Source organism: Megalops cyprinoides, chromosome 24 (genome assembly GCF_013368585.1).
Source record: "Megalops cyprinoides isolate fMegCyp1 chromosome 24, fMegCyp1.pri, whole genome shotgun sequence".
In the NCBI taxonomy this organism is placed as follows: domain Eukaryota; kingdom Metazoa; phylum Chordata; class Actinopteri; order Elopiformes; family Megalopidae; genus Megalops; species Megalops cyprinoides.
Window position 1 is genome coordinate 16,553,018 of NC_050606.1, and position 16,691 is coordinate 16,569,708.

Sequence of the window (16,691 nt, forward strand, 5' to 3'; positions counted from 1 at the left end):
CCAGGCAAACTTGACTTAGCCCCGCATCTTTTCAGCAGCTAGAAACATCCCTGGTTAGAGCAATGCTTACATACTAGTCACCAGAAACACCATGGTTATACATCACCTCCTCATCTCCTAGGTCCCTCATTGATTTAACAATGATCTCTGATCAGTGTCCAGCAAGTGAGAGTAACTGTGATCCTACTCTAAACCCTGATTAGAGGTCAGTTTGGCACTTTCCTGCTAAATGCATTTTCTTACCTCGTTGCTAAACATTTCTGAACCCAAAATAAAAAAAAAAAAAACACAGGAAGAACAATGGAAACTATGGCAACGGGTTGAGTGTTTCATTTCCAGAAACAGCCTTTTCCTATTGCCTTGAAAGGCAAACGAAGAGTTGCAAAATACTGAGATGCTAAACCTGGAGTGGGAAGGCTGTCAGCTGTCCCAAACCGGTTACCTCCTCTGTGTTTTCAGCTGTGAGCATGCGCCAGAGAGGCGCGGTCACAGGTGGCACCCAGGAGGTGAAATTCGACCCCTCTGTTTCCCCGCGCCCTCAGGAAACGCACGCAAGCCTGGTCGGAGCAGAACAGCGCTTGTGGCAACAGAAGGAAGAGTTCCGCTGATGCCTTTGAAAAGCACATACTGTACAGCGAGGGGACTGAGCGGAACTTCCTGTTTCGGTCCTGTTTTTAAATTTTTCTCGCCCCTGCCGTTTTTTGGTTCCCACAGTCTCTCTGCCCGCATGCCGTGCTCTGCGCCCTCCAGGACATTGTCGTGGTCAGGATATCAGTTACGCAACCAATCTGGTCAGCAGTGACACTACTCGGTGACCTTTTTCTATCAGATGGTTAAAGCAGCGGGGACCTGAGCTTGGTACTTGGATGGAAGGCCTAGTCATGAAGCCGGGTTCATTCCGTTACTGGTGCTGGTAGGTCAATTGGTGGTTTTCTTCCATCTGAGCCACTTAAAATCTAATGCAGCTCTCTAGTGATGGGGACACTAGACCGTTGGAGGTGCCATTTTTCAGATGAGACATTAAACTGATGTATAGACTCCGTGTAGCCATTAAGGATCCCACAGAACCAGACCTGTAGCTCTGTAGGGATGCTAACCTAAGTGGTCTGGCCACTTACCAAAAATGGCATCCTAACTATACCCACTGCAGCTGAGGGGCTATTCATACCCTGCTCTCCTTGCTTCACCATGTTGTCCCTGCGAGAGAGAAATGAGATGTCTCTTCCTGACTGAATAAAGGGTTAATCAAATTTAAAAAAAAAAAAACAACAACAAAAACAACCAACCAGGAGAAAAGTCTTTGCTTTGGTCTGGTACTGACTGGCGTTCCATACCTAAAAGTAAAATTCCAGTAAAAATGTCTGCTAAATGTCTGCAACCAATAATTAAGGTGTTTTGATTGCTGCATATCATGGTGAATTCATAGCTGCAGATGTATACAGTTTATTGGACGACATGATCTATGAGAATGTGAACAGTTAGGTGTACATATTGCTACATCAGATCCACATATACTATTGTAAAACACTGGCATAAGTTCATCTGTATGAGTAAGACTGACCACAGACAGTGTAAGTCTCTAACAACAAAAAAACAGACAAACAAGTCTGGTGGACTTCTGCTTTTTGCTGATGCATGACGTCAGTGTGTCTGCTTTTAGAGTCAAAGCTCAGCACGCGTGCCGTGCCAAACCTGCAAGTGATTTTCTTCTCTCTGGATGGCATGTGTCCAGGCCCTGTGACCACGAGTCACCACTGACTGATAAGTACCTGTCCGAGTCACCCACAGCTCATCATCAAAGGCCCCATCATCAAGGGAGATCAGAGCCAACTGGTCATGCACCGTCTGTTAATAACAGGTGAATGTCAGCAAAGCAAGAGATTGTTTTTCATGCATTTGACGAAAAAAAAAACATTGCACTGTTCTTTACTGAAGCCCACTGTGGTCAACACAGTGATCATGTGATCCATGTTTGTGGCAGGATGGGGGAGGAGATGAGAGTTGCAACATTCTATGAGGCCCGATTTAACCTTGACTACTCACTTCACTGAGTTACGGTTTTATCTAACGTGTGCAGTTTATCCTGTGAAAATAAATGTTACAAGTTAGAACAGGATTAATTCCATGGGTTAGGTTTGGATTCATTTTACAGGTTAGGTTTACAAACAGGTCAATAGTTCTCCAGTGCATCATCCTACTCCTACTGTGTCATTTCAAGTTCTCTTTTTTCTGCGGAGGAGGTCCTGCCACCCTTAATTATGTGGACATTATTTATAAATAATTTGACTCCTGGGTAAGTTTATCAGGGGTAATAATGCATTTAAACTTAAGGTGGCCATTTAGTGTGTTGTCAACCTGTCATGTAAAAAACTGTTTGCGCCTTGAACCCCCCGCCCAAAGAAAAAAAAGTTTGTGAGGTTCTATGACACTGTTCTGTCTGCACAATGTGGAATGTCTTGCTGGAAAATTAATGATTGTATTCATGGCCTATGTGTCAAACTCTTTTTTGTGATCCCTCAGTAATCCCATGTATGATCTTTGGGTTCAGAATTTCCTGAGGGTCACCCAGGTAAGTTTTGAGTTGTTGTATTAGAACAAAAGGCTGAAAAACATGAGGGATTGATGGTCATGATGGTCACTGACAAAGAGGGGAACCTCCCTGTGGTGGAAAAAATGTGCTATATTCTGCTGGGGGGTCCGGGTGGGGACATGGGAGCACATGTCACAGTGCCATCTGACAGCTCATAAGGCGCCTGCATAATCCCTTGGTGACATCAGTGGGGATCCGCCCTTCCTTCAATCAGCTTGTGTCCCGATGTGGTGCACTGTGGGACTTGCAGTACGAAAGTAGCTGTTGCCTGTGCCTGTTCACAATACTGTGTCCGTATCTAACCACCAATCCTGAATTGGGAGAAAAAAAGGGATTGCCATACTGCCGCCTGGCTACTGATTATGATTACTGTTCAACAGGTGAATTGTGAAGATTTCAATCTAAGAGAGACTCTGGGCTTGATTGTATTAATACGACAGTTCTGTTCCATGGTTCCACTGACATTACCTCTGTAACGTGCTAATATCAGGGAAGGCATCCCGTATTACCCCTTTTCAACAAGACAGGCATTGTCAATTTCAATGATATCAGACCACACAAATTTTCCTCTCATGTTCTTTAATGTTTTTAAATGGATGGTGCAGCTGAGGAAGCTGATGGAGTCTCCTGAAGCTTGCCTGTCAGTTAGATATTGATAAGGATGCTTACAACCAGAGGATCATACATGCTCAGTAAGAAAGATGTGTTTTTGATATTTTCTTGCCCACGAACTAGGATCAATGTGCCTCCATACACTATTAATTGGAACTTTGACATGGAGAACTCAGATTTTTTTTGTTAGAAATCAGTTTGCCTAAAGGTTTTAATCAATTGCATTAGAATTCCTCCAGTGTCTTCTACTCTAACATATTTTATGTTCTCTCTACATAGAAACATATTACTTATTAAAAGTAATTATATTACTTATATTACTCCTTAGCTTCTGAAAATAAGGTTACTTATTTTCAGAAGCTCTCAGAAATCCCACTTTGGGTATATCTTGTGTAAAGGTGTGTTATGAATCACGCAGCCGTGCTATCTCCGAGAGTGCTTGTAGTGCAAGGCTTTCTTGGAACTAAGCCTCAACAAAACTAAACTGGTTATTGTTTACAGGAAGGAACTGTAGATTGACTACTCTAGATTGCAGCGTCTGTTAATACAGACACTGTGTTTTTCCTTCCTTAATCTAAATTCAACGTTCTTTTAACATTTGAAGCTTCAATGTTATCAGGGCAGAGCATACATTACATTACATTATCGTCAAGTATCAACATGGTTTACAATTTTACATGTTACGCCTTTATACAGCTGGATATTCTGGGTTAAGTACCTCATACAAGGGCAGTGCAGCAGCAGTGCCTTGGGGAGGGAAGTGGGGAACTGAACTAGTATCCTTATGGTTACAAGCTAAGCAGGGGTTACTGCACCCTGGCAGCGTAAACAAAAATGACACAAATGAGATCAATACATCGATTGTGATGATAGGTCTGACATTTTGTGCAAACCAAGACACATTTGCATAGTTTGTATAGCGGAGTGGTGAGTGTGTGTGCATGTGAGTCGGTGAGAAGTTTCGGGTATTTGCGACTGTGCTTTGTGTGTGGCGTGTGTTTGTGTGTGCGCCTATGTGTGTGTGTTTTTGTGGTCTGGATGGTGTCTGAACTGTTCCGCAGTGTTGATTTGTGGTCTGAGCTTGTCATGCGAACTCCTGCGAGGGTACACTGACAGCAACAAGATAACGGCTCTGCTGGCAAGCGGGGAGAGAAGGTAGTTTTTCTCCATCTCGAGCGTGGCAGTTTCACCCAGCCAAACTGCCATGCTACAGGAATGACTGTTGTCACGAATACCCTGGCAGTAGGCGGGCATTCCCTGAGAAGGCGTTGGTGGTTATTTCGCACACCCCCAGTGCTGGGATAACTGTTGTGATTTTAGAGACATCTGTTCTAGTATCTCTTACATGGGCATGCTACTGCTATGCAAAATCAGTTTTAGCTCTCCTTATCGTGTACTGAATGTATCCTTTCTGCAGGGCCTGTATCTGTGGTTTAATGACTGTAGGGTACATTTAGCTGTTTTCTAAAGAACTGTCAGTGTCAGAGCCCTGTGCAATCTCACGTACTTCTAATCTCAGTATCTTTAACCTCTTTGGAAAGCGTAAGCGCAGTGGACTCCATTTATAAGAACTACTGATATAAGAATAAACTGCATGTAGTAGAACAACAGAACAGAATTATACCTGGGAAGTTGGGAAATTCAACATGATTCTTAAAAGCAAATTCCTGTCCCTGTCAGCATCACTTCACCTTGATATTATTTTCCCAAAGAACCATTCCAGGTGGTTTTCAACAGAATAAAGAAAAAACCTCCCTTTATTTTACATTCTGAATTGGTATTGTTTCTGAGATGGTCCCAGATGAACTACAAGGCTTTGCCACTTTAAGAGTGAGAAGCTCCTCGCTTTCTTCTCTCTTCGGGCACCACAGATTCTGACCTCAGTCTGTGTGCTCTCAGTCTCAGTTTTCAGTCTGTGTGTTCTTTTGTGGCAAGTTCACTTGCGCAGTGCACCCACGTGCAACTGAGTTTGTATGGGGGCAAGCGCAAAGAACATTTTGTGGTGGTGGGCAGATGGTGTGATGCACTTTTGTACGTTTAAGGAAACAGCATCACTAAGGCGGGGTTGAAGTCTACCTGACTGGTAGAATTCTTATCACTGTTGCTTGTTTCTGTTAGAGGTGCTGCCCACTCTGGCACTATTTTTTAACTGGCCTGACAGGTAAAGGTGAAAGAATGTGAAACCAGCCAGGGCTGGAGACTGGGCTGGTTCAATAAAAGCGCAAGAAGGTTAGGCCAACACAGACTAACTAATCCAAGAAAATGTTTCTTTTTATCTTCTCATGTACAGCTTAATTCTGTGTTGTTTGCTTCTGCTTGGAAGTTGTGTCTGAAGTCAGCATTGCTTTATACAGTATTAGCCTTTGGAAGCTCTGGCCCTTGTTGTCCATACCTGTGTGGAGCACAATGAGAATAGCTAAGGATTACCTCCCTCTTTAGCTCCAGGCATCACTTTCGCTTCTCTCTCAGTGGTCATCCCCACTGGCCCCTCCTACTGTACGCAGTGTTTTGCGTATTACCGAGAGCTAAGAATACGCAACGGTCCTGCGCTCTGGGAACTCCTACTGAAACCCCTGACCTTTCAGTTGTGGAAATGGATGTCATTCATCGGAGGTCACGGAGTTCGACACCTTAACAATGTTAAGCATGCAAGCGCTTGATGGTCCAACAAAAGGCAAATCCATATCCATCCAAAATCCAGTTTATGAAGAGCAAAAGTACACACAGGATGGATCTGTTCTGAAAATCATCAGTCTGAAATACAGTAGCTTTTTGTTGGGAAGAAGTCCAACAGAATCATAGGAATCCAATGTTCAGAAGGGAGTTTTGGTAATCAGTGGTCACTACATTAAAAAAAGGTCACAATATTCTAAACAATTTTTCTAAAACGTCACAGAAGTCACATTTGCCTGCATCAGCAAGTGAGATTCCCCTTTGACCCTCAATTTCATCCTGTATGTTTTTCCAATGAACCAACCCACATCTATGCTTCCATTTATGCGAATATCAGTAAGCCAATATACAATTTTGTTCATTTTTTTCTTCCCTCTCATGCCATACAGTTCAGCATCTCTGTGGCAACTTCCCAAAAAATACACCAGTCTTGGAAACCATAATTCTTGGCTCTCAGTGCTAAATATCGTCTGCACTGTAACGGAAGCATAGCCCTCTCTTGTCAACCGTTTTGTGGGCTTGCTCCAATATCAGAGAAAGAAGCTGCAGCAAAAAACATTGATTTTCCACTTAACTATATGGTTACCTTTGTATTTGCTTACACTTAGGCTAAAAACCACAGAAACAAGTGGGATAGGTGGCGGCTGAAACCAAGAGGCCCCTCTCTCCCTTTCGCACACATGCTCGTGCACGGCTTATTGTGTGCGCAGAAAGGGGAACAGACTGCCGTGACAGAGGGTTGTTTTTCATTGGCCTCCTTCCTCTTCTCTGATACTTGTTTGCGTCGAAAAGTCAAAAGTTGTGTGATGATGACACTAGCACGAGGTAGCTCTCACATGCACGCACACATGCACGAATGACAAAGCTTTATACGCAACACAAAGGGTCGTTGTGGACAGCTGTTTATTTCTGCTTTGTATCACTCTGCATAAAGATTCTCCATGACCCATACTGCGGTCCATGCTCTCAATGTTTTTTTTTTCCCTTTTTTCCTCTACATTTTATTGGATTTTTACACTTTAAACAACAAAAACTGCCTTATAACAACCTACAGTAATCCAAGTTACTAAGTGAAGTATGTTTAACAATCATATAAATAACCAGCTCATTTCGAACGACAGCAATATAAAAGCACTTTAGTCCCACATAGGTGATGGTCTAATTTATGAAAATCCTTGCAATAAAATAGCTGAAGTTTCAGTGTCCAAATAATTTAGAAATGGCTGCCATATGTTATAGAAGTGATCTGTTTTGCAGTGAGTTATACATGTTAGATATTCTAGTGGTATTATTTCCATGAGTATTCTTTGCCAGTCCTTCACAGAGGGGGGATTGTCACTAGTCCACTGCAAGAGGATATTTTTCCTTGCGGCAAAGGTCATAATGTTGTATAACCTTCTGGTGATTGTAGTAATAACGTTTCTACTGGGTAGGCCCAATAACAGTGGTAAAGGATCTAGCTCTAACTCTTTACCCAGGATCGTCTGCATTTCACAAAGTATGTTGTACCAGTACCTCTGTAACCTATGACACGACTATAAGCAGTGAGTTAATGTACCAATTTCAGTCTTACATTTAAGGCATAGAGGTGAAAATGATGAATTTGAAAGCATTTCTGCGGTTAGAGGAAATATGTAACTTATGTATTATCTTCAACTGGATTGCTTTAGCCCGATTACAAAGTGAAATTGTTTTGGCATATCTCCAGACATCCTCCCAAGCTTCATAATCAATTGTACTGGTCAATTATTTTTCCCATAATTTCCTGTTGTTTATCCAAACCTGACACCTCAAATAAAGCATCATACAACAAACTAACTGACACCTTCCCAAATGTCTGAAAAAGCATTCTCTCCAATGGGGATTTCTCAATGTTTATTATGCACATCTGCTTGTTTGCATATTGATTTGACCCTTCTTGGTGAGGAGTCCAGGCTGTTGGCTCAAAGGGAGTATGTTACAATTGCTTTCCCTGTGAAATTCTCCCCAGTTCTCTCTGAATATCTTATCCCATGCTTATGTTTTTTTCTTCCCAATTTACAGAAAACCCCTAAACATGTTAATATTCCTCTTACTGTGCCGACACAAGAGAAGAGACGAGTGACTTTAAAAGATACCCAGGCGTTTCCTTTGAAAAACAAAAATAGAAATCTCTTGGGTTTCGGTTGGATGTACCAAGTCATCAGTCAGTCTTGTGAAGGCCACCTAAGCTCATTTTCAGGATTTATTTATAATTGTGGAGTTTCAGGAGCCTAAGATTAAAGTTAAGCTCATACATGTATTTTAGCCTTTAGAAATACATTTTCCTTTGGAGAGAAACACCCTTGGTCCACTATAAGACAAATTAGGCAGGTTCCCCAAAGAAGCTGTAAAAAGCAACTTTGGATATTAAAGGAGGGTTCATCCTCTGGGCTCATCTTGTCAGTCTTTGACATGAGCCTGTATTGCCAAAGCAATGGGGGGAAATGCAATACTTGTGAAAGAAAACAAAGACATACACAGACATGCACATGCACACACGCACGCAAACACACAGTCACATATGTCTCCTATAGAGAAATGCCATTGATTGGTGCCTGATTACAGCAAGATGATGCCAAGCCATTATTTTAAGTGCATGAGTCTTTGGTGTATAAGAGAGATGGAGAAGATGTTGCAATGACAATTAAATGAGAATCTTAGAGAGGTAACAGAGATGGAGTCTGGGGCCAAGCTGCAAGCCAGGATACGTGCATGTGTCAAATGTCTAACTTACATTCAACACTAGGTAGAGGGGGGATAGACTAATTAGGGATTAAAAATGTATCCTGAGGTGCCCGAGACAGAGGAATTCTCTAGTTCCTCAGACGCAGTAACTGTACACTGGCGCTGGCGGAGAGATAATAGGTTGGCCTTGTTCCATTAAGGCAGTGCGTCTCTGTGCGCTCAGAGATCACATGGAGGACATGATACCCAAATCAAAGGGAAGTACCAGGTCTTCTCAGGTTGGCAGGGAAATTCTGAAATTCGTATGTGGTGTACTCTTGAATGTGATGAACCGTAGGGCATGCTGACATTACTTGTGAATGTTTTTGAGAAATTCTCCTTTTTTTGGAATCCCCCTTTTATGGCCTGTTTGTGTCCCTTGGCAATTGCCCTTGGTGCAATTTTGACGTCAAGAGAAATTCAAATGACCGAGACGGAGGGGATGATTCACAAAGGGGAAAGGAGACTGATGGCTTCAAACGGGCACAAACCAGCATCAGGAGCTGTCGTCGCCATGTCAACCGGACTGCCAAGCGCCGGTGGTCTCGAGTGAGGTGTGTCCTGCTGATGAGGCACTAGTGTAATAAAAGGAATCTGTTGTTGAGAGAAGGCGGCAAACTTGAAACTGTCCTTTAAAGGCATGGGAGTGTGAAGGCCAAGAGTTGTACTGTAGTTGGTAAGACACAGGGCTTGTAACTGAAAGGTTGCTGGTTCAATTCCCCGCTGGGGCATTGCTCCTGTATCCTTGGCCAAAGTACTTAACTCACTCTTGCGTCAGTAAATATTCAGCTGTATAAATGGATAACATGTCAAAAATCTATGTATGTTGCTTTGGATAAGAGTATCTGCTAAATAACAATAATATAATGTAAAAGTTAAATCACTGACAAAGCCACAGTCAATAAATCAAACCAGTTTCCTGTCCTGTGAATGTTACCCCAGTCTTTCTTTGCTTTGACCTCAGATGATCTTCTTGAATGACGTCGACTGGTCCGCATTGAGACAGCAATCTCTGCACAGTCAGGCGGTGGTGATGTGACTCCCCTGCAGTCTTAGCGTGATGTCAGCACTTTCACGGGTGACTCTGAGCTACAGGAAAGTCCCATCAGCCGCTCCTTGAACTTAAAGGGTTACTTTCTAACACACTGGAGCGTTTACACACCATTTCTTCTGGCATGGTGAGCAAGGAGCCCACTGGTGCAGAAATAATGGCTGGATTTAACCCACCGGGCACTTACAACATTGCAGTAAGCCGCAGTCACATTTTACAGACTTGAGAGACAGTGATCATCAGACCACATATGAAGTTAGTAGAGGTCAACAGGAAATTTCAAGAATTGTAGTCTCATCATAGCTCTCACAAATGAGAAGCCTACAGGAAGAAAAAACTGAATTTATTCATCCTCATGACTTCACTATAATTGCAAAACAATGCATTTCTTCCATGAAAGGTGCTGTTTAGCGTGCTTGTCTCTTTCTCAATATGAATTATGCCTCAGCTGTGTATAATTTGTGGAAGGCAGAGGCGCTGTACTTTGGCATAACTTTTTAGGTGATGACAGGATCTAGTTGGTACTGAGGCTGTGATGTGGCGTGATCTCTATGGCTCTGGACTCGGTGAGTTGTTGGTTCAAATCCCAGACCAGTCTCTCACTAATATTGAGCCAGGGCTGTCAGGTGGCCTGATGATGGAACACTGAAATAGCTAGATTGTTCAGTACAGACAGCGCACAAGGCCTGTGGACTTCTGGGGTGTTTAAAAAATAGCGCTGAAGATGGCTGTGCCATTAGCCATGGCTCTGAAATCATGAACAATGAAGAAAAAAAAACCACCCCCTGTTTTTTTAATCAACTGAATACATGCGTGTGTGGTGGTGGTGTGGGGGCACTTTAGTTTCGATCCCAGTATCATTTCTCAGTTGCTGTATGTCTGTACAATACATTGATTAAATCTGACCAAAAAACACTGCACTTTGTGTGGGATTACTTGACTGTTGTTATAATTCTGTGCATATGCCTCAGTTTACATGGTAATGGGTTCCTCTCCATCTCCTGAGTTCCAATAGCAATTAAAAGTTGTCCCAGTTAATTCACCTCCACCTGCTTTGCCACTCATCTTTCAACATTTGCCAAAGATTAAAGCACTAATGACATTTAAATAATCACTGTACCTCTCCCACTGTTACAACTACCCTCTTTGTATCCACTGGAAAATAATTCTTGACTTAAAGCTTGTTTAACGTGAGCTGTCAGCCTTTTTTAAGTCCTTTCTTGTATCGTCTTTCAAAAGCTATCCAGTTTCTACTAAGGTACCTCATTCACGTCTCACCCTGTATGTCTTTGACATCCACAGACAGACACCACACGTACTACCTGTTCACAACAGTGATTTGAGAAGCAGAACATGTAGGAACCCCTGCTTGATAGCTCCTTGGGACAACGTGAACCTGATGACCATTTGAAGGTATAAATGCAACTTTATGCCAGGAGCTCTGAACTGCACCTTCTGCAGCAGCGCGTGCTGATCCCACGCTCAGACACACTACTTTGATATTTTCACGTTCCTGTATTTTTAGAAATCAGACAGAATATTGTTTTGATTAATAATGGAATAACATGGAACCAGGGTCCAAGCTTGACTGAAATCAAACCTGTAACCTCTCGCTAGGTATAACCGATACTGAGGCTGCATTTCAGTTAATGCACTGCATAAATAAAACATGAAACACGAGGCACATTTTAATCGTTTTGTTGCACAATATTTACGCTGATTTATAATAACCTGTCTCCAACCTCTCAAACAGGTTAGATACACGTACAATATATGTGCGAAAAGTGATCAAAATAAACGCGGGCTCTTTTCGTAACCCCACACAGGCAAAAAGAAATTGAAATGAGTGAAAATGAGAGAAAAAATATGTTTTATTACATGCGTCTACACAAAACTGTCCCTAGGGATGAGAAAAACCGCAGTGATGAGCAACGACTGAAAGTACGTCATACTACAGTCGAACTGAAACTTTATAAGGTGAAGAAGAGCAGACAGTTGTAGGACTACAGATACGCTGACAGTTAAGTGACAGTGAAGCACGAAACGACTGCCTAATCGGTCGCAGCGCAGATTCCTCACATTCGGTCTCAGTTTTACACTGGTAAGTACATCTGATCTAAAAAAAATACCGAAAGGACTGAATTGGGAGCGGAACACTTTCCATATTTTAAGCTTTTTAAATATATTCATTTCACTGTTGCGGGGATGAGCTTATTTACAGAATGCACGCAGCACGTTTACGGACTGATTGAATCTCCAGCAGCGTTAGTCTGTGGTGAGCTGTCTTTGGTGCTACCGATGCCACAAGAGCAAATCTAATCATCTTTAAAGCACGGGTTTGGTACGCTTCACGTTTCGATGTCACCTGAAGGTGAATGAATATGTGTAACCACGAAATTTAATGCGCTACTATCAATGAAAGTGTACGCAAACCAATATCCATTAACGCACCGATACAAGCAAGCCTATGTATTTCTGTATGGATCAATATGTATTCGGATGGGAACGAACTCCTTGATGTCAGTTCGTTTCATTCCATTACATATATTTTATCAAATCATATTTTTGCGGTTGGTGATCCGGTCTGCGTTACAGAAGTATCCTCCAGTGTATAACAGACAATGTTCTCTGTCTCTGTGTACTACTATAAGCAGCAAGATACTGTGTTTCAGCTTTTTCCATTCCTTTTCTTCCAGATCAGCCAAGATGCCTCTGTATGAATCTACAACATCAGATTATGTAAGTGTCTGCTAAATGCACAACATTTCTTTCACCATTTATTGCTGTGTCTGTGTATGTGTGTGTGTGTGTGTGTGTGAGTGCATGCGCACATTTCAATATACAGCATGTATATGCAATCATGTATATGCAAAATGCAACCCCCAAAGACCACTTAAGAAAGAAAGGTGTCGGCTGCCATCTAATGATCTGGGAAGGCAATTATCATACAGTATTAACGCTTTTTAACAAATTAAATTGGATATTAACAAAGGTGGAAAACCCCGGCTTCAGAAAGTAAAAGTCCTGCCACGTATTTGTTCCACCCATGCACTACACCAGCTGAATTTATTTAGCACAACTGTTCACCCAGGTAGAGGAACTAATTAATGAAATCACCTTGTTTAGTGAATGGCTAGAACAAATACATGGTAGGACTTTTGCTTTCTGAAGCCGGGGTTTTCCACCTCTGGATATTAATACCTGGGTCACACTCAGAGCATAAGCCAAAACAATACCATACAACACTCGTAAGGGACAGGAAAGTGATACAGAAAAGGCATGTTGTAGAAGAGTGTGGAACATACTTTCATGGAAAGAACTAACTTCCCATAATCTACCTGCTGCTTATACAGAACCTGTATCTGTGAAGATTTGTGCTGTGCCCTGTTGTTGACATGTGCTTCTGAGGAAGTGGGCTCCTCTGTCTCGTAATGTGCTCACTGAGGCTGGCAAGAGGAGGCAACCTCTTGCTGAGGTTTCTGCCTCTGAGGACATGATGTCCTCAGTGTGACATGTTGAGGTTTGAGCCTTTTGTTGAGAACATCACTGAGGCATTCTGTCGACATGTGGCATTGTGTTGGCATGCTGCCAGGGTAGCTCCAGACACAACAACCCGTTGGCAGGAAGTCAATAGTGTCTTGTGTTTTTTTTTGAACACGTTTATTACTTTGTATGGGTAGAGGGTGTGTCCACACTTTTTTGCTAGTGGGAAAAAATGAAAAGGAATCACCCATCTTTGAATATTTTTTAAACATTTGGAGGGTATTGAATCAATAAAAAAGCTTCTAGATGATATTAAAAACATGATACAGGCTCAGAATGTCTGCAAACTATATATTTCAGGTTTCTGGCTTGTTTAGTCTGAATATCCGAACTTGCGCAATATACTGTACCTCCATTGGTGACATGACCGTCCTCTTCTTTCATACAGGATGATTATGAAGATGGCAGCACCAGCTCTACCACTGAGTACCTGGAGACCATGTGTGATAAGGCTTCCGTCCGGGAATTCCGGGGGTACTATGAGCCCCCCCTGTACTGGTCCATTTTCATACTGGGAGCCGTCGGCAACCTGCTGGTGGTGTGGATCTACCTCCACTTCCGCAATCGCCTGAAGACCATGACCGACGTGTACCTGCTCAACCTGGCCGTGGCCGACCTCCTGTTCCTGGGCACGCTGCCCTTCTGGGCCGCCGACGCCACCCAGGGGTGGTACTTCGGCCACGTGATGTGCAAGCTGGTGTCGGCCGTCTACAAGATCAACTTCTTCAGCAGCATGCTGCTGCTGACCTGCATCAGCGTGGACCGCTACATCGCCATCGTCCGGGCCACCAAGGCCCAGAACTCCAAGAGGAAGATGCTCCTCTACAGCAAGGTGGTGTGCGTGGTGGTCTGGCTGCTTGCCGCAGCCCTGGCCTTGCCAGAGTTTCTCTTCGCTCAGGTCAAGGAATTTGATGGCAACTCCTACTGCTCCATGGTCTACTGGGCCAACCAGAACAACCGCACCAAGATCCTGGTCCTCTCGCTGCAGATCTGCATGGGCTTCTGCCTGCCCTTCCTGGTCATGTTCTTCTGCTACTTCGTCATCATCCGCACCCTGCTGCAGGCGAAGAACTTCGAGAAGCACAAGGCCCTGCGGGTGATCCTGGCCGTGGTGGCCGTGTTTGTCCTCTCCCAGCTGCCGTACAACAGCGTCCTGGTGGTGGAGGCGGCGCAGGCGGCCAACACCACCATCACCGACTGCGAGGAGGCGCGGCGCTTCGACATCGCCAGCCAGGTGATGAAGAGCCTGGCCTACCTGCACAGCTGCCTTAACCCCTTCCTCTACGCCTTCATCGGGGTGCGCTTCCGCAAGGACCTGGCCAAGATCTTCCAGCCCTGCAGCTGCGGCCATGGCAAGCTCAGCAAGCTGTCCGCAGGCCCCAAGCGCTCGTCCGTTATGTCCGACACAGAGACCACCCGGGCTCTCTCTCTGTAGCACGCTCCCCGCACCTGGAGTCACTCTTTATGTCGACTTTGTAACATGGGCAGGTCTGAGCCTCAGTGTTCTGTTGGCTGCGTCCCTGTGTTTGCCTCCCAGGGCAGATGTGTTTGCCAAGAGCGCCTTTCTGTACTGCACAGGGAGTGATATGGCTTTCCACCAGGTGGGCTCACAGAAGGCACACATTCGAACATTCCCGACTGCAGGGGCCACACCTGGGAAAGCAGAGATGGCTGCCTCTGGAGGCATGATGGGATTGTTTCTCACAGAAATAGAGGTGGAACCATTGATCTCTGGGCCCTTTGATGGACTTTGGTGTAGGGGACATCCTCACTGGCTGAGGTATCTCGGGTGATGGCTATAGAGACAATGGCGTTCCCCTCTGACTTTTACTGAGAGCATTAACACACAGTGGCCTAGCTTTGATTTCAGTTGTGTTTCAGGTGACATTGTTTGTTCCTCAAAAACCACATTCAAAATTCCCCCAACAGTCCAGACCACCTGGCTTTCTGCTCACTAGTGACTGAGTGAAATACAAATTTTCATGTATTTGAAAATATACTGCCTATATTTGAATATAGACTGATTCTTCCCACCTTTAAGCATACTATTTCATGCATTTCTTGTAGTATATATTGCAACATACAGACAGGTGAAATCATAGTCTGTAATACATGCATGGAGCACCATATATGAAAGTGGGAATCATTTATATATTTGATAATATCAGCAGTATATTTAACATTTATTAATATATTCCTCAGATTTAGAATCAGTTGTATGAGCAACTGTTTTGTGAAGGTACAAGGGCCTCCACACTGTATCTGGAGCATTTCCAATTGTTCAGTATGTGGTGAAAAAAATCCAAAGACCACTGAACCGCATTTGAAATGTAATTAATATACACCGTAACTTCATCACTGTTTACTTTCAAACCTTGGCTGAGGGTGACTGTGATCCATAAGGACCTTTCGTAATTGTCACCATGAAAAATATGAATATAAATATTGTAAAGAAGCTTTACAATTTTTGAATGTTTTGTTTACATGGTCTGTTTTGTATGATGGTCACTGTTGACTCACTGTGCTGCTGCTGCTGTCATGCTGCTCTGTTCTCAGATTGTCGCTGGTTTGATACTTTTCTATTTTTTTATATAAATGACATGAAATAAAACAAATGACTGAGCAAAAAACTCCTTTTATATATGCATTGTCCCACAGTATCGCCTAATTAAATGTACCACATTTGTGGGAATCAGTGCTCACAGTGAACAAAAATGGGGAAGTGGACACAACACACATACACACACATACACACACATGCACAAACATACGCACACATGTGCACTCAAGCATGTGGTACTACAGGCAACGCTCCTTGTGACTTGACCTAGCATGTGAACTTGACACTTCAATCAATGCAGGATATATACTGCATACATATGTGTATATATGTAGGCTTTCCTTGCAGTGGGCGATAAACACATAACAGCCTTCTGCTGCTGTAACAATGGGAAGCAAGTTGTTTATGGAACCTCTTACCAATAACAGAACAGGGTTTTGAGTCAGTTCAGAGTCAATTGTTTGAAGGTTGCCATGGCGTGAGCTTCTCTCCCCTTCCCCCTCCAGACACAGCATGGGTAACGAACAAACTGTGGCCATACTGCGGAGCTCTGACTATGACGCCACAACAGGACTCTCTTTTCGCAATGACTGCAGGTCACATCCTGCCCTTCTGATCTGGAGGGAGGGTTTGGTAGCACGGAGCGGGCGTACATCACCATCTGGAGCGGCGTGACTGAAAGGCTCAAAGCAGGGAAGAGGAGATGATGCAATGTCCGTAATGGTATTGCATGAGACCGCAGGTTCACGTACACGCGATTATAACCTTTGTAGGTGCCAAAACCTGCCAGTCTTCGAGTGCATTCTGCCAAAGAATGCCACATGACCGCAACTCGCTCCACAGCACCGCCGCCACCGCAGACCTTGGAGCTGACAGGCAGAAAAAAAAACAACCCAAAAAAACAAATACAGTAAAAG

At 43.6% G+C, this 16,691-nt stretch overlaps 1 protein-coding gene across 1 annotated transcript; it reads left to right on the forward strand.

Moving 5' to 3' along the window:
- The first annotated feature begins 11,685 nt into the window (after positions 1-11,685).
- Positions 11,686-15,057, forward strand: ccr9a (chemokine (C-C motif) receptor 9a). The gene is made up of 3 exons (XM_036519430.1): positions 11,686-11,772; positions 12,368-12,410; positions 13,603-15,057. The coding sequence occupies exons 2-3, from the start codon at positions 12,378-12,380 to the stop codon at positions 14,647-14,649; spliced, it is 1,080 nt and encodes a 359-aa protein (XP_036375323.1). The 5' UTR covers positions 11,686-11,772; positions 12,368-12,377; the 3' UTR covers positions 14,650-15,057.
- Positions 15,058-16,691: the final 1,634 nt, after the last annotated feature.